Below are 17596 nucleotides of genomic sequence, written 5' to 3' on the forward strand. Positions count from 1 at the left end.
AAAAACAAAACTATTTAAACTGACAAAAATATAAAAATAAATAATAAGTGTAGTGTATTTTGGGCTGAAATGTTACATGTTGGGGCTTTAAGTGTGTTTCTATGGCACAGGTGTGAGTGTGTTCAGTTCTATAGAGATAATAACAGACAGAGCACGTGCTGTGTTATTATTATAGAAATATTCTTATTTTCACCACATATTAGTTTAAAAGCTGCAGCAGAAGCTCCACAGACACAGACGTGTCCGAGAGGCGGGTCTGTGCGCAGCGCCTCCACCCGCAGCGCCTCCACCCGCAGCCCTCAGGACAGAGCGTTTGACCTACATACAGCATCTCTGTCCCGCGGACAGGAGCCGCGCTACAAGAGCCGCGCTACAAGAGCCGCGCTACAAGAGCCGCGCTACAAGAGCCGCGCTACAAGAGCCGCTCGGGACGAGACCACGGTCAGTTTCTCCTGTAAATCTCTGCTGCACTTGGACCCACCTCGCGCTGTGTGGATTAGGGACGTGGGGCTGTGGCGCAGCGGGCGGCGGGATGGTTCACGCAGAGGAGCGGGCACCCGGCTCAAACAGGACGCGTTCACTGGATTACTGTGTTTTAAAGGTCAGATCTGTGTAAACTGGACACTGGACACTCAGGATGCTGGAGCACGTGGTGTCGAGGGCGAGGCTCGGTCCTTCACCAAAAGCAACGTCGTTTTTTATTGAGCATTTGTTGGGTTCTTCCTCTGAAAAGCGCGAGGAGCGTCCGGAGCGCGCGGGGCGCACGTACGAGGAGCACAGAGCACGAGACATCCCGGAGAACGACACGAACGGTCTGGAGGAACGAGAGCTGCTCCAGACCTCAGCCCGCGCACGAGAAACAAGTAAGAAACATCTGAGTTTGTTTTTGAAGCGGCCTGATTGATCTGAGTTTAGGTTTGACTTTATTTTCTTTGGATAATCTGGATTAAGACGCAGCAACTTCAACAAAACAAACGAAATAATTTTTGATTTTAAAACATGAAACACAGATGCGCAGTAGAGCCAGACTTTAGTGCGTAAAGCCACGAGTGAAAGTAGCGCGTCCACGGTGCGCAGCTTCAGCTTCAGCTTCAGCTTCAGCGCTGCCTGGTCGTGCGTAAAACTCCGACCATGAGCCGATCCGAGAGATGTCGCCTCTGATCGACTCTCCACATTCTCACTGTCTCTCTGTCCCGCCGCAGGTCCGCTGTACCAGGACAGTGAGGACGGGACGAGTCCCAGCGCGGGACACACGGAGGACAGCGACAGTCCAGAGGAGAAAGGAGACCGAGAGGACACAGAGGAGGACAGGACAGGTAAGAGGACACACACACGGGACTCACGAAATAAGAGTCAGGCACTTTTCTCTCCGAGCAAACAACATTCAGACTCTGCTCCAGAGTTAAAGTAGATTCTGTCTCAGACGAGTCTTTACCCGTGAGTTTCATAAATACATCACACACACATAACACACACATAACACACACACACACACACACTGACACTGATCTGACAGTGTGGGGCCCGTGGGCTTCAGTCTCACACTTTCTCTCTGAAGTGTCTCTTCATGAGGCTCTTCATACAAACACATTTACAGATTATGCAACTCCAGGACCTGTTTGTCTTATTATTCATCTGGATCAGTTGAAATGAGTTAAATTTAACGCTGCCAACAGTGAAATGCAGTTTCACTTCCTGGTCGACAGGTTTGAATAGAGCAAAGAAAATAAACAGTGAACATGTCTCCTCATCCATGACGCAGGATAAAACATGACAACATGACACACACACACAGACACACACACCCCGACAGACACACACACACCCGGACACACACACACACTGATGCTGTCGTCTTTGTCTTGTAGCTGGAGTGAAGCTGGAGAGGAAGAAGAAGACCCGCACAGTGTTCAGCCGCAGTCAGGTGTTCCAGCTGGAGTCGACCTTTGACCTGAAGAGGTACCTGAGCGGGTCGGAGCGGGCCGGACTGGCCGCCACCCTGCAGCTCACAGAGACACAGGTCAAGATCTGGTTCCAAAACAGAAGGAACAAGTGGAAGAGGCAGATGGCCGCGGACATGGAGGCCAGTGCCACAGCGTCCCTCTCTCAGAGGGTCATCAGGGTCCCGGTCCTGTACCATGACAACAGCCCCTCACTGTCCGCCGCTGGACTGGCCTTCTCCAGCCTCCTGCACTACCCCCTGACCAACCCCTTCACCTCCCCACTGTCCTACATCACTCCACGGCTGCTCTGAAGGACAGAGTCACAGATGTATATGTTTTTCTAAGTGCGTCCTTTTCACAGGTAGAGCTCTATTTTCAGATGTTTAAGACTCTGTGGCTGTTAAACTTTGGGACGTTTGTGAACATTTTATTAGGATGTTGGGAGATAGAAATAGCCCAGACAAATTTAATTTAAGTATCCACTTTTGTACACTGATGTGGAAATAAAACGTGTGCACAAACCTTGTGTCCTCCGTGACTAAACTGTGAATGTGAATCTGTGGAGCCAAAACCAGGCGTGACTGTGACGTCACGAGCACGTTCAGGAGCAAAATGCCTCTGACACGAGCCGTGAGCCACATCCCGCCCTCATCTGCCCCCAGCCCCACCAATCAAAGCCCGAGGAGCAGTGGTGTTTGGAGCGCGCGCAGTGCGCCTCTGGAGTCACGCACCGGGCGCCATGGTGCGTGCAGCGCGCGGACAGCTCGGAGTTTGGGGCTCGGAGTTTGGGGAGTGACGCAGGTGCGATGCCCGGGAACATGAGCAAAGAGCTCACGTTCACCATAGACCACATCCTCAACCTGAAACAGAGGAAACATGTGGAGCCAGAGCAGGACGTCCCGGGACACGACCGCGCCAATCACAGAGGTGACTCTTCAACTTATTTTTTAATTCATTTATTTATTTTTCCAGTTTCAAAAACTTGTGCTGAAGTGTTAAGAATTGACTTTACAAAGAGGTTCACGACATAAAGTCCTGTTTATCATCTGTCCAAACGCAGCAGAGACGGAGAGCACCGCCCCGAGGCCCGGGACAGAGAGGCCCGGGACAGAGAGGCCCGGGACAGAGAGGCCCGGGACAGAGAGGCCCGGGGGCCCGCGGGCCGCGGTGGAGCCCAAAGCTCCGGTGAAGAAGAAGACCCGCACCATCTTCTCCAAGCGGCAGATCTTTCAGCTCGAGGCGACCTTTGACCTGAAGCGGTACCTGAGCAGCTCGGAGCGCGCGTGCCTCGCGAGCTCCCTGCAGCTCACAGAGACTCAGGTCAAGATCTGGTTCCAAAACCGACGGAACAAACTCAAGAGACAGATTTCCTCGGACCTGGAGGACAAGCACGCGCACGCACAGACGTACAAGGACAGTCGCGCGCTCGGCGGGTGCCTGCTGCCGGTGCCTTTCCCCGTGACCTACCCGGGACACTGCGCTGCGCCCTACGTGTACTTTACCCACGGAGGAGCGTGCTACGGGCTCGTGGACACGGATCTATAACAGAACAGGCCTAAAGCAGGAGACGGGACGGGCCGAGGGACATGTGCAGCGCCTTAAGGCCTTTGACAACAACAACAACAACAACAACAACAACAACAACATGCATGTGCCACTTTGACAACTAAGTAATACTATTATTATTATTATTATAATTATTATTATTATTATTGAATGTATCCGGGCGCGCGGAGGTTCAGGTTTTCTCTTCTCGTTGTTCCTCATCTTCATGTTTTGTTTTGTTTCCTTTTTTTCTTTTTTTTAAGCGTTTAAAGTGTAAACAGTGAGTCATGACCCGTTTTGTAATAAAATAATTGACAGCATTTGTTTGTGAATTACATTTAAAAAGAGTTTAAAGTTTAAAATCCTGTTTAAAAGGAAAGAGTCATGAAACTGAGGATTTAATATGTTTAAAGTTTATCTATGGATGTGTTTAAAATGGTGTAACAGGGAAAACACACACACACACACACACACACATGCAGGTGCGATGCAAAAAACACACAGACACACACACAACTTAAAATCCTTCAGGCTGAAGTACAAAACTGTAACAGGTCTAAATAAAAACCAAAAAAACATCCAAAATGTTATATTTGTTTCCTCTGAAACACTGAGTGAAACTGTTTGAGCTCAGAGTCACAAACTGTAAAGTGTCACACACACGGATCCATCGCAGGTTAATGTTAACGCTCTAAATATGTACACACACACACACACACACACAGTACAGATCATGTGGTTCAGTAAAACACAAATATGGTCGTCATGTTTGTGGCACAGTTTTGGTCGATCTTATTATTTTGGAGTCTGGTTGTGATGTTTCGGGGCAGTTCAGCTAATCCTCATCGTTTTATTCTGGTGTAGACGGAGTTTAAATGTCCTTAAAGCTAAAACCAGGTCTAACACCAAACTTAACCTGAAGAAACTTTAGCACAGCCACTGAGGCAAAAGAAGTGATACACATGGATTCTGTGGTTCTTAAAGGGAGTCTGGTCTTTAAAGGGACGCGCGAGTCTGGTCCTTTAAAGGGACGCGCGAGTCTGGTCCTTTAAAGGGACGTGCGAGTCTGGTCCTTTAAAGGGACGTGTGAGTCTGGTCCTTTAAGTGTGGGCTCTCTGCAGATGAACCTTCCAGCTCCCGGACGTCCCACAGACTCAGGGACAGAGCCGAGTGTGGGAGCCGCTCGTGTCACACTGAGGCGATTCACCTTATTCCGGAAGTTTCCGTGGGCGCCGCCGCCGTCTCTCAGGCCGTATTATTTTACATGGAGCTGCTGATCTGGACAGTAAAAACGTTCTATAGAGACAGAGGCGTTTAAAGCCTCCACAGAAACTTTAGATCAGATTTTACCTGCAAAACAGATTCTCCATCAGAATGGGGGGGATTAGGAGCGTTTGGAGACAAAAGTGGGCGGGGCTGAATAAGGTCAAAGGTTTCTGGGTCACTAGAGCCTCTGTGTCCTGTCTCTGGGTTCACAGGTCAACAGCACAAGGCCCTGAGCTGCTAACACCCCTGCACTAACTCATGATCACTGCTAATGCTAATGCTAATGCTACGTGTAAATACTGCGTCGTCTGCTCAAGAACCGATCAACACCGACCAATCAAATCCTCGTGCACATGGTGTTTACTTTCATAATTAGCTTGTTACCAGGTCAAATCATTTAATGTGAATGAATTAGAAAAAGTGTGTGTTTTGTAGCAGATCAGCAACGCAAAAAAACAACTTTATACAAGCAAACAGTTTATATACACGAGACAGAAGGTTTCAGAGGGAGTCATTTAGACGTTTCAGCTTCAATTAGCAGTTTGTTACGAGGTCAGATAATTCCAGTGGGATTTAATGTGAATGAATTACAAAAAGTGTGTTTGTAGCATTCAGCAACGCAAAAAAAACCAAAAAAAAAAAACCTGTCGTCATATATTTTATACTTCCATAGAGAAAGTTTCAGAGGGAGTCATTTAGACGTTTCAGCTTCAATTACCACTTTTTTACAAGGTCAAATATTTCCACTGGGTTTTAATGTGAATGAATTAAAAATATAATTAAGTGTGTGTGTTTTGTAGCAGTCAGCAACGCAAAAAAAACAACAACAAAAAAACTGTCGTCATATAGATTTTATGCTTTTATAGAGAAAGTTTCAGAGGTAGTTATTTAGATGTTTCAGGTTCACTTAGCACTTTTTTTACATGGTCAAATATTTCCACTGGGTTTTAATGTGAATGAATTAGAAATAGTTTTGAGTGTGTGTTTTGCAGCAGTATTTGTCTTGTACACGCAGACTGGAGGAGAAGGTTTCAGAGGGAGTCATTTAGACGTTTCAGCTTCAATTAGCAGTTTTTTTAAAAAGGACAAATAATTTCACTGGGATTTAACGTGACTGAATTACAAAGAGTGTGTTTTGTAGCAGTCAGGAAAGCAAAAAAAAAAAAAATACTGTCATCATATAGATTTTTATGCTTGTGTAGAGAAGGTTTCAGAGTTTTTTTGTTTTTTTTTCTTCAGAGGAAAGTTTCAGCCATTTCAATTGACAGCTGACACTTTTTGATCTCTGAAACCTTCTGTACACTGGACCACTCCAGCACAAACGAGGGATTACACCGTCTCATATTTTAATTAATTAAATAATTTTCTTCAATAAACTTTCAAATATCTGACGACGCACAGTCATTTTTTCTCATTCAAGATATAATATTTGGTTTTAAATTGTTAATCGCTATGACAACGGCCCTACATTTTCATCGTTCTGAATCCTTTTGGTTCTGATGCAGCTTTACCTTTGAGCAAAACTAGTTATTGTTCTACTTTTATGGCTTCACAAGGACAAAAATACAAATATATTTTAGAAAGGTGTGAGTATGCACGCTGATATACAAAAATAATAATTAAAAAAAAAAAAAAAATCCAAAAAAACTAAACAAAAACCCCCCAATTAGATTATTATTTAATATTAATATATATTTTATTTTATTTATTATTTTATTTATTATTATTATTAGTTGATTTATTATTATTTTATTTATTATTATTATTTGTATATTTATTTTTTTTTTTATTTTATTTATTTATTTTTTATTTCTCCAAACTCTGCTCTGAACTGAACGCCCCAGTCCCATCAGATCACATTGTTTTGCGTGTGCTCTTGCTGTGCGCTCTGCAGTGATGGGGTCGGGTGGAGCTTACCGTCTCCAGACTTCCTGACTCTGTCCCACTCGTCTCTGCCGTCCGACCGCAGGGTTCAGATGACCGGTCCGGCCCCGCGCCCCCGCAGTCTGTCAAGAGGCCCAGAGAAATCCATTAGACCTGATCAAAACAACGCCCCGGGCCCTGCGTCCATATGCGCTCATTTACAGCTATCGATGACGCCAGGGCACGTACTTTAATACAAACAACAAAAAAAACCAACATTTCTACAGAGACAGGAGTTATTCTGAGCTGTGGACGGGACAGGGGGTCAGCGGGGTGGGCTCTGAGCATCTCTGGTTCTGATTCAGGTCACTGTACTGTACCAACGACACGTACACGGAAACTCATATCCTACAGTTCAAGTGGGAGCAGTGGTGTAGTCGTTGAGCGTCTGCCAAAGAGCTAAAGGGTAACGGGTTCAGGTGTCGACAGGTACATTACGTGTGATTGTGTTTGTGGCTGGAGGAGGAAGAGGATTCATGCGTTTTGTTCTGTGTTTAAATCAAAAAGAGGATTCAACGGGACATGAATTCGAGCCTGAAGGTACTGCGGAACACTGAAGGTACTGCGGGACACTGAAGGTACTGCGGGACACTGAAGGTACTGCGGGACACTGAAGGTACTGCGGAACACTGAAGGTACTGCGGAACACTGAAGGTACTGCGGAACGCTGAAGGTACTGCGAAAAATACGCCACAAAAGCAACGAGTCCTAACCGAGAGCACATCAGAAGAGCGGCTCCTGGAAAATGAATTTAAAACGTAAAAAGTGTAAAACATTCTGTATCCTGAACATACAAAGATTAAAAAAAATAATACCCACTATAGACAATAATCCACAATAAAACTAGCTTTGAAAGTAGAAGTACAGATGATGAAAACAAATCACATGACTTTTTTCTGAGTACTTTTCAAATGGTCTTGAATTAAATCATAATCATCCTCATGACATTTAAAAAAATATATATATAAATCCTACGGCTACTGTCCTTGTCCTGTAAAAATGAGAGTACATCTATTTTTTTTTTTTTTCTGTTTCGGTTAATCCACTTCAGTTCCGACCAAAAATACAAAATCTGATCAAATAAACATATGTGATTTTAACTTTTCTATGGCCTGAACGGTAAACAGAATCAGACACTTTTAAACAAATCTCATAAAATAAAACATTTCCCATAAAAAGTCTGTTAAAGATTATTAACTTTGATAGTGACATGTGTGTGTGTGTGTGTGTGTGTGTCATTTGTAAAGTAGCGTCTTTTCCCACACACTTCCATTATAACCAAATCCTGTCCATGTTTGTGTAGAAACATTTTTGTTGTTTTTCTATTATTAGGTGTAGGTGTGTGAGGGGCACTGGGGTGTGGGGGTGTGTGTGTGTGGCACTGGGGTGTGTGTGTGTGTGTGTGTGAATGTTTGTGTATGTGCCTGTACATGTGTGTAACAGGACTGTTCAAATCCAGCTCATTTCTGTAAATACACACCTCCCCCCCAAATATACATATGCTCCAACATTCACACCCCCACTCGCCTCCACCCCCCTGTGGCCCCCCCACACGCCTCCACCCCCCTGTGCCCCCCCACTCGCCTCCACCTGCCCCAGACGGCTCTTTAACGGGAAACTGAAATGACCTCATTTCAGTTTGAACTGTACAAATCTCACATTTTACTTCAGAAAAGGCCAAATCACAAATGATCTGGAAATCATTTTATCGTCACTGAGGAGCGATCAGAAAATGTGATTATAATGAAAGTGAAGGAGGCACAAAAACACCACCAAAACCAACGACACAAGACTGAAATAAAAGAACAAAACTATTCAGACGATTTTTATATTTTATCTGGAAAATGGGCCATTTTTTTCACCACCTGTGACTTTATATTTGAAATAACAAACAATATTTACACTGGACATTAACAGATGAAAACAAAACAAGTTAGAAAATAAATAGTTACTTCCCGACAGGTCAGAAGGTTCATTTTGTTTAAACTGACCTTCTATTGTTTTATATTAACACTGAGGTCTCATAATTAGCTTCATAATTAGCGTGTCAGCTGGTATATAGTAATAAGCCTCTTCTGTTTAGTATAAAAAGTGAGTTTAAATCCGTTGTTCTCGTCTAAACGCTCATGTCTGCTGTGATGACCTGACGTGTCAAATCCAATGTCGTCCTCCACTCCGGCCCTGACAGCTGCGACGGGCTTTTCCTCGTCTCTCACTCGGAGCAGCTCCTGTTGGTAACTGGATCTGAACACCTCAACTGTTGTTAAATAAGCCTCATAATTCACTTTAACACTGCAGTGGAGCGCCTGTTTGGCCCGCAGTCCTCTGTGTGCATCTTCAAATGGTATTATAATTACAACCAATTACAGTTAGACGAGCCCGAGGCCAAACGCAGCAGCCACGCTAACCGCCAGCACCAGCTAACGCTATTAGCACTTCATTAGCATTCACCAAAACAATTAGGAAACGCTTCTTAAAAGTGGTGTTAGAGTGTAATGTGATATAATGTGCACTTATCACACGTTTGTAAGATGGAACTATGGGTTTTGAGGATCAACTTTTACGGTGACGGCTTTGTTTTTGTAAAAAGTGGGACATTTGCAGAACTTTTTGTTGTAATACGATAAAATTTGAGATGTTAAAGGTTGTGAAAATGACTTTGACGCAGGGACGGAGCCTCGTAGTTTTAGTGGGAGGAGCTATGAGGGGCCAAGTTCTTCAATAGAGGTGCACAATTTTAGTTGAGATTGGGTGTCCTGTGAAAATGAGGCACAAATCTTTGGGGGAGCATTGGCCATTCTAGGGGAGACCAGTGCCCTCTCAAGCCCCCCCTGGTGCCGCTCCTGCTTCTATGACTAATTATTGGTTTGTTCTGTTATTTATTTGCTGCAACTCAGACATTTTAATGGAGCCGTCTAGTTAAAAATGGTCCACTGGGATCATCTTCCGTTTTTATTTTTGCGTCAGTGCCTTAAAGTAGTTTCAATATTATCGTTTATCGCGATATATCAAGCTTCAAAATGTGTTATCGTGACAGGCCTATGTCTCACGGTAAACAGTGTCACATTAGCAAAACCAGAACCACAAAACTAGAGTAAAAATGATCAATTGCTTCACATACATAGACTGTTTATATAAATGGACATAGCTACCCTGCTAGCCGCCGCGTTCCAAACAGGAAGTGATGATGGGCGCACTTCCTGCTCCGTGGACTCTCGCTGTAGCCGACGTCACACTCACTCAGTCTATATTCACATATCAGCCCGTCTTAAATCCTCTATAAACCTTTATAAGTAAAAAGAGCCCGAGTCGTCCCAGATCGACTCCAAAACAGCGTCGCCATTGTTGTATCTTGATCCTTCAGTGTGATTCGGTTTCATGACGACTATACGCCGCAAATGTGTTTCCCCTTAAGCGGAGCAACAATATAAGTCTCACAGCTGTAAGGCGCAGAGTGTTTTGTTGTTCCACAATATGAAAAGAACAGAGCTGGAAAAAGAAGGATGCAAAAAAATGACCCCGAAGGCAAGAAGAGAAAAAAAATGATACACGCTCCCTGAAGAAATTAAATGATCGCTTTACAGGTTAGGGCTGAACATTTGCAAATTTCCAGACAAATTACGAATATAGACTGTTTATATAAATGGACATCGCTAACCTGCTAGCCGCCGCGCTCCAAACAGGAAGTGATCAGGAGTTATATGTCACGATAATGAGTTGTTATGGATATGAATAATTATAACTTTAACAGAAAATATTATGGATGAGCAGAGCTGTCGACTGAAATTTGGAGGCCCGGGACAATAAGTCTCACATGGGCCCCTAGTAAAAAATAAAAAATAAAAAAGAAGGTTCAAGTCTGGGCCCCCTAAGACCCTGGGACACCGGACAACACGCCCCTTTGTCGGCGATTATATTTGTTCGTGATTATGACGATTATATAAAATGTCTCACGAACTCTTTTTATCACGATGAACGATATTATTGTTTAGTTTTATCCGCATTGACGTCCATGTCTCGTGTGATGTCCTAAACTCCAGGAAGAGTGCGGTTTTGTTGGAAGGTCGCTTTGACGCTGCACTTTACAACCGAAACAACAGCCCTTTCATTACGAGTGTAACGTGAGCGCGAGCAGAGAGACGTTAGCGCGAGCAGAGAGACGACAGCGCGAGCAGAGGGACCCGAGCGCGGGCAGGGGGGAGGCGGCGGTCACCTCGGCCTTTCAGACTTCTTATTGATCGTCTTGTTCGGTGGATTTGAGCGGTCTGCAGTGACACGGTGCCTGTGTAAAGTGAAAGGGGCCTGGGGATTACAAAGAGCCCATCTGATGAAAAGCTCCACTGTGACATAAATAAAGCCAAAGGTCATTCACCGTCTCTCTAAGGGCCAGCGTGTCAGGGATGCTGTGTCTGAAGGCCCCCTACTGGCAGAACAGAGTTACAACTACGCCCCTGAAGCAAGACGTGGGACCAGCTGCTGTGACTCTGCTGTATTTCACATGTTACGTAATGTCACAATTAGACTAGAGCTACAACACATGATTTTTTTCAACTTTATTTAAAAGGACCACGCACCATTATGGAAGCCCGTTTCCGCCATGAAAAAAAAAAAAAAAGCCCCACAGAAAGTCGAAATTACGAGTTTTAAACTCGTAATTACGACTTTTAAACTCGTAATTATGAGTTTAAAACTCGTAATTATGAGTTTAAAACTCGTAATTATGAGTTTAAAACTCGTAATTATGAGTTTAAAACTCGTAATTTCGAGTTTAAAAGTCGTAATTATGAGTTTAAAACTCGTAATTTCGAGTTTAAAACTCGTAATTTCGAGTTTAAAACTCGTAATTTCGAGTTTAAAACTCGTAATTTCGAGTTTAAAACTCGTAATTTCGAGTTTAAAACTCGTAATTTCGAGTTTAAAACTCGTAATTACGACTTTTAAACTCGAAATTACGAGTTTTTAATCTCCTCATTATTCCCCCAAGCGTCACCATCCATCATGCACATGCACATGGGATGTTCCAACTAACTTCTCTGAACCAGATCCACATACAACGTAACTGGATTGTAAAGGCAAGTAGAAAGTTTTTAAGACAATTTATAGTAGTTATGTTTCATGAAGTACTTTATAAAATATAGGGTAATTTTCCCAAAATGGAATGTACTATGTAGTACGAAGTGTAGATTAATTTGAGAGCTCTATAGGTTTACTAGCTTTGAATTGAAGTTAGATAAATGAAACACGCTTTACTGTTTACTGTTGACTGTTTTGTTCACATCCACATCGGTGTTTGTATATATGTGCGTTAGTGACTCGTAACGCTGTAGCTCGTCCACATGGGGTCATTGTTCTATATTTATATGGGTAGGAACCTTACAGATGATATGTTTCCGGGGAAAGGCGCACACGATTTGTTTGCTATAGATATCAGTTACGTTTTACAGTGTTTTCATCGATTTTCCCAGGTAAGTCATGTGAACTCAGTAGTTTATCTTTTTGCGGTTAATAACGTTTTTGTTTGGTTGTCTTGCTGGTATTTATGCAATTCTGTATTGAAAGTGAACCGCTATTATTCCACGTTACCATAGCTATGTTATACTACAGCAAACCTACGATACCCCAGCAACGCATTACTGGGCTAAATCAAAATGGTCTTTTTCGTAAATACACCTTTTCGCAATAGACGGGATTCTCAAACTGATGGTTTACAAATTTTGTTGAAACTTTTCCCTAAGTGAACCTACCTTACAGTACACAATTAGATCTTAAAGTTGTCACATTACCTTTACCTTTATTCTTATAACATTTATTAGATTTTATTTTAAATTTAGAATTACCTTCAAGTTATTGTATTAATTATGACCTTTACATGAATTCACAATTACCTTGAATTGTTATATTTATTGTTGTAATTTAACAATCATTACATATAGTGCAAACTAACAATCATGTATATCAATAAATTCCTTATTGTCCTATTTATGCCTTGTTTTACAATAAGCATTTGTTTTTTATATAAAAATGTTGCCAATTATATTAATATTTTCAATAATTGCAAAACATCTTAAAGTCATTTACACTATATAGATACCATTTTAATTGAACATGTTATTATCCTCATTACAGCAGAAAAAATGTGAAGATGGATGAGCTGGCAGAATATTTGAGATCCAGGCATGTGGATGAAGAGGCTATACAACGAATGGAACAAGACAAGGTAGTAAACTGCTTTTAGTATTATGACTCCATACAGACCAGTAATAATAATGACACATTTGGGGTTTTTTTTGTTTATAGATTGATCCCACTGTAATAAAGCTGATGAGTGATGAGGAACTGAAGGACTATCTACCATCATACGGTGATCGAATAGCTGTATTTGGACACTGTAGACGACAAGAAGAACCAAGTCGAAAGTCAAAACTCTTTGAAAGACTTAAATTAAAGTTTAGCAAGAATCAAAACGGTAAAGTAGGAGTGCAAAAAGAACATGGGAAAACTAGTATCAGAAGAAAGAGTGACAGAAAAGTTGAGCTTGGGTGGTTAAATTTTAGAAAAAAAGACAATACATATGTGCATATGCGCACTAAAAATGGTGGAGGTACAAGGAAGGAAAGTGTGCCTAAAAAGAGTACAAAGATTAACCTAATTGAAAAAGCATTGGAGTTGTTTTTTCCTGGAGGAGAAAATGTGCATGGCAAAAGCTGTGATTTTGAAGTGGATTTAACTGACTTTCAGGAAACCCCTTTACCTGAACATATAACAGTTGAGGAAATGTATGAGATGACAAAGTTGCCAGTTTTGCGATTTTACTTAAAAACGAAAAAGAGACAAATTGTAACAGAAGGAAACCCTGAGGAGAGCAATGCTGAATCTGACAATATGGTCAGCCACTCTGTTGTACCACATGAGGCATCAAGCAGTTCTACAGTTTTGAGCCTAAACAATTTGGATGTTATTCATATTGCAACTTTTTACAACACTGAACCTTTAGAAAGCAATTCGAGTTTAGACATTCATTTAGAAGGACAAGAAAGCACACTTAATTTGAATGATTTGGATGAAAGCGGTATTGTGACTGTACGTTCTGTGGACCACTTAGAAATGGAAGCCCCCAATCTTGAGGATACCTTGCCACTAATTGAGGAAGAGTTGCCTATTTTTTTGAATATGCCTGAAAATAACAAAACCATCATTGTGGTTCATCGAGGCCAGATTCTTCAAGAGCTCATTCAAGTGTTCAGTAACGATGAGATGATGAACAAGAAAAATGTCCGCTTTAAAGTAATTCTTCCTGATGGAAATCTTGAAAAGGCTTTAGATGATGGAGGTGTAGTAAGGGATGTGCTGTCAGAGTTCTGGCAAGACTTTTATGAACAGTGCACCATGGGAAGTGACTTCAAAGTGCCATACTTGCGACACGACTTTGGAAAGGAGGAATGGGAAAGTGTAGGTCGAATCATTGCTTTTGGCTGGAAACAAGAAAAACAACTTCCAATAAAACTTGCTCCTGTTATTCTTGAGCAAGCTATTCTTGGAGATGTGGAGAGTGATCTTTTAGATAGTTTTCTCAAGTATGTATCACACTCGGAGCGAGTCATGTTTCAAACTTGCTTTTCAGATTTTGAAAGTATTGATGAAAATGAGTTATTAGAAGTTCTAGATCTCCATAATTGTCGCAGACATCCAACATCAAACAACATTGAGCAAATCATAAGAGAGCTTGCTCACAAGAAACTTATTCAGGAGCCTGCATTTGTCATTGAGCAGTGGAGTACTGTGCTTGTGGAGATGAAGTCAGAGCTGAAGGGTATAGCAGCAGCTTATGATGCACTGCAGCCAACATCACGCAAAATTATGCAATCGCTCACTTATCCAACAAATCAAAATGCTTCTGAAAAACAGATGGTTAAGTATGTCAACACATATCTTCGAGAGTGTGACATGCCTCATCTTTCCAGGTTTCTTAGGTTTTGCACAGGGTCTGATGTATTTACAGGAAAAGACATCACTGTCTCATTCACAATGATTAATGGCCTTCAGAGAAGACCTGTTGCTCACACTTGTGGTTGTTACTTGGAGTTGCCAGTTACTTATGAGAGTTACCCAGATTTTCGGCATGAAATGAACAAAATACTGGAGAGCAATATTTGGGTGATGGATATTGTGTGATTTTCATCCTAAATCAACAAAAAGGTTCATGTGCGTAGTTATTGGCACAATGTTACATATACAACTATTTTAAATATTCTTGTTAGAACTGTTATTGCAACATTTTACATATTGCACTTAAATTGAAACTATTATTTGCCATAGTAGTATCTGAAAATGTTAAGATACTGTTCATCTATCTGTTGAGGCAGAAGTTGGTGTTTGCTAAAGTATTAAACAACTGGTTTGTTTATATAGAGCAGAAATGGTTCTGTTTATGTGAACAATTATTTTCTGGAAGATGGAATGTTTGATAGCATAAATAAAACATAGTTTGTGTTTGAAGTATTATTTCTGGTTCATTTTTATTGATTAAATTGTCTTTGCCTTCCACGTGCACGAGGGGGGGCTTGTGACCAAACTAGCGCTCCGCTGAGACCACGGAAGACAAGCGCTCACAAGTGGTCGGTACAGCGCTCATGGCACAAAACATGGGTCAGAATTACGCTCACGGCCCACTGACTTGTTCAACACGCCAGAAACTTTACTGGAGCTTAATTCAGAGCTATTTGTTTATAAAAAATACGTAGGTGATAAACACAACAGTCCTCTTGTCTCCTCTGCTCTGTACAATCATATTCTGGCAATGTGCCCACTGGCTACAAGCTCAGCATGACCTCCGCGAGTCATTCTGGACACGAGCGGCACCTGTCCAGGCCTCTGGGCAAGTAGCGCACTGGAACGAGCGCTCATCATCCAACTCCAATACCTTGCATCACGTTTTGCATACCAATCCAAGCTGCTTTTTATACTTTATATATACTATTAGTCCATGTTGGACAAATTTTGACATGGAGACTAGAGTTGAACGAAGGCCTGTCTTTCAGTGATTGTAGAGTTAATACGCACTCAGTTGAAGATGTCTTGTGTAACAGGAACATGACATAATGTGACCACTAGATGGTGGACTTGTTACGCGCCTTATCAGACCTGGACAGGTGCCGCTCGTCCAGAATGACTCACGGAGGTCGTGGTGAGTTTGTAGCCAGTGCACACATTGCAAGTGAGTGTACAGGGCAGAAGAGACAAGAGGACTGTTGTGTTTATCACCTACGTACTTTTATAAATGAATAAATTTAGCTCCAGTAAAGTTTCTGGCGTCTTGAACAAGTCAGTGGACCTTGAGCACTATTCTGGCCACTGTTTATTTATTATTAATCTGTTTTTGATGATCAATTATATGTTTGTTCATTGCTGTTGCAACTCATCATTGATGAGCTCTCGTAAACGAATGTATAGGTCAATAGTTTGATACACATCAATTGAAAAAGACAAATTATGCTCAGACATCAAGTCCACACAGATATTAAACACATCTTCGTCACAAGGAAAATCTCTGAAGCTGCACTCCTCAAGGCAGAGTGAGACCTTGTCCATAGTTATGGGATGTAAATAATTTTGACCACCATATAGTTGTGGAACAGCATACAATATGGAAGGCCTTCCATAAGGTGATCTTGCATTGTTTACTGCACGGATGCGATGGTTGTTCCAAGTCAAAACGACCTCATTAAGTTCTTCCTAGAATACAAACAGAAGTAATCATTGCATGTTTAGTACATTGGTCATTACCCTAACTCAGTGGGGTCCAACCCTTTTGCAATTCATTTAATTAATTAATTTAATTCAATTTAAAATCAGGTCTACATCAGGACTAAAGTAGACCAATTTTAAAATATTTATGTCAGAAGGTGTAAAAAGTGAAAAGAGCCTACCTGTATTGTTTTCATGAAACAGAACTGGATCAAGGATTTATCCAGAAAGTTGTCCAAAAAATGTCCATCTTCTTTAAGTTTGTCAAACAGCTCCATCCAGTACTGAACACACTGACTTCGCAGGGTGAGCCACCATCGTTCAATTCGCTGATTTCCCGTGCTAGGACCAAAGGTTACTGGACCTGGGGTTGTTTCTGCGTGATTTCCAGAGTAATGCAAAAAGTGCTGAAGCTCTGCAATATGTCCATTTTCTGTTCCCAAATCAAGCCTCACTCTTGCAGGACAGCCATTTGCAGTGATTACAGCATCCATGAAGTACCCAGCAATAATTTTTGGGTCATTGTTTGTTTTATAGGCTTCAAGCCAAATGATCTTCCTAGAGAAACCATCTATACACCCACTGATCGCTATTCCAAATGGCTTGAGTTTGTCATAGCCATCTATATGCCAGACAAAATTTGAGCCCCGGCTGTGGTATATCCGTCTTCGTAGTCTGTTTCTTGACCGCAGATCAACACCTTCACTGTTCAATAAACGAAGTAAAATACGGACAGTTTCTCTGTCTGTCACAATATTGTTTACCCAGCATTTTTGGTGCATCCATCGATAACCATGGTACTGACCAGATGTCTCCAGTTGTTGCTCAATAAAAGCTGCCACTTCAGCCACATTCGTTTTATTTTTTCTGCGCCATAGACCCCTCTTGCTTAAAATGCGTTCAAGGGTGCGTTTGCTCACTGTTATTCCATGTGAATGTTCAAGTAAACGTAGTATTTCGTTAGTTGTAAAGCCGTCTCTAAAGTACTTCTCTGCCAACTCGGAAGTCATTTTGTAAATACTTAGAATGGGATTCCTATTTATATACGCAGAAACTCGTAATTACGAGTTTTAAACTCGTAATTATGAGTTTTAAAACTCGTAATTATGAGTTTAAAACTCGTAATTATGAGTTTAAAACTCGAAATTACGAGTTTTAAACTCGAAATTACGAGT

At 41.9% G+C, this 17596-nt stretch overlaps 3 protein-coding genes across 3 annotated transcripts; all 3 read left to right on the forward strand.

Moving 5' to 3' along the window:
- The first annotated feature begins 341 nt into the window (after positions 1–341).
- On the forward strand, positions 342–2462 carry LOC129457094 (homeobox protein HMX1-like). Its single transcript, XM_055228960.1, has 3 exons — positions 342–863; positions 1203–1316; positions 1869–2462. Exons 1-3 carry the CDS (start codon positions 638–640, stop codon positions 2252–2254), a joined length of 726 nt encoding a protein of 241 aa, XP_055084935.1. The 5' UTR covers positions 342–637; the 3' UTR covers positions 2255–2462.
- Positions 2463–2694: 232 nt separating this feature from the next.
- Positions 2695–3499, forward strand: LOC117386114 (homeobox protein HMX2-like). The gene is made up of 2 exons (XM_033983423.2): positions 2695–2870; positions 3004–3499. The coding sequence occupies exons 1-2, from the start codon at positions 2750–2752 to the stop codon at positions 3486–3488; spliced, it is 606 nt and encodes a 201-aa protein (XP_033839314.1). The 5' UTR covers positions 2695–2749; the 3' UTR covers positions 3489–3499.
- Positions 3500–11939: 8440 nt separating this feature from the next.
- LOC117386444 (uncharacterized) lies at positions 11940–17065 on the forward strand. Its single transcript, XM_033983801.2, has 5 exons — positions 11940–12142; positions 12804–12894; positions 12975–14666; positions 15789–15891; positions 16959–17065. Exons 2-5 carry the CDS (start codon positions 12820–12822, stop codon positions 17063–17065), a joined length of 1977 nt encoding a protein of 658 aa, XP_033839692.2. The 5' UTR covers positions 11940–12142; positions 12804–12819.
- Positions 17066–17596: the final 531 nt, after the last annotated feature.

Source organism: Periophthalmus magnuspinnatus, chromosome 18, assembly GCF_009829125.3.
Source record: "Periophthalmus magnuspinnatus isolate fPerMag1 chromosome 18, fPerMag1.2.pri, whole genome shotgun sequence".
NCBI lineage: Eukaryota > Metazoa > Chordata > Actinopteri > Gobiiformes > Gobiidae > Periophthalmus > Periophthalmus magnuspinnatus.

What these genes read in the sequence shown, in the direction of transcription:
- LOC117386114 (XM_033983423.2), top strand. Translation starts at nt 2,750, where the DNA reads ATGCCCGGGAACATGAGCAAAGAGCTCACGTTCACCATAGACCACATC. An exon ending in CGACCGCGCCAATCACAGAG is followed by an intron (nt 2,871 to 3,003) that starts GTGACTCTTCAA and finishes GTCCAAACGCAG; the next exon opens with CAGAGACGGAGAGCACCGCC.
- LOC129457094 (XM_055228960.1), top strand. Translation starts at nt 638, where the DNA reads ATGCTGGAGCACGTGGTGTCGAGGGCGAGGCTCGGTCCTTCACCAAAA. An exon ending in AGCCCGCGCACGAGAAACAA is followed by an intron (nt 864 to 1,202) that starts GTAAGAAACATC and finishes GTCCCGCCGCAG; the next exon opens with GTCCGCTGTACCAGGACAGT. An exon ending in CACAGAGGAGGACAGGACAG is followed by an intron (nt 1,317 to 1,868) that starts GTAAGAGGACAC and finishes TTTGTCTTGTAG; the next exon opens with CTGGAGTGAAGCTGGAGAGG.
- LOC117386444 (XM_033983801.2), top strand. Translation starts at nt 12,820, where the DNA reads ATGGATGAGCTGGCAGAATATTTGAGATCCAGGCATGTGGATGAAGAG. An exon ending in GGTTTTGCACAGGGTCTGAT is followed by an intron (nt 14,667 to 15,788) that starts GTATTTACAGGA and finishes TGTGACCACTAG; the next exon opens with ATGGTGGACTTGTTACGCGC. An exon ending in AGCCAGTGCACACATTGCAA is followed by an intron (nt 15,892 to 16,958) that starts GTGAGTGTACAG and finishes TTTGTTTTATAG; the next exon opens with GCTTCAAGCCAAATGATCTT.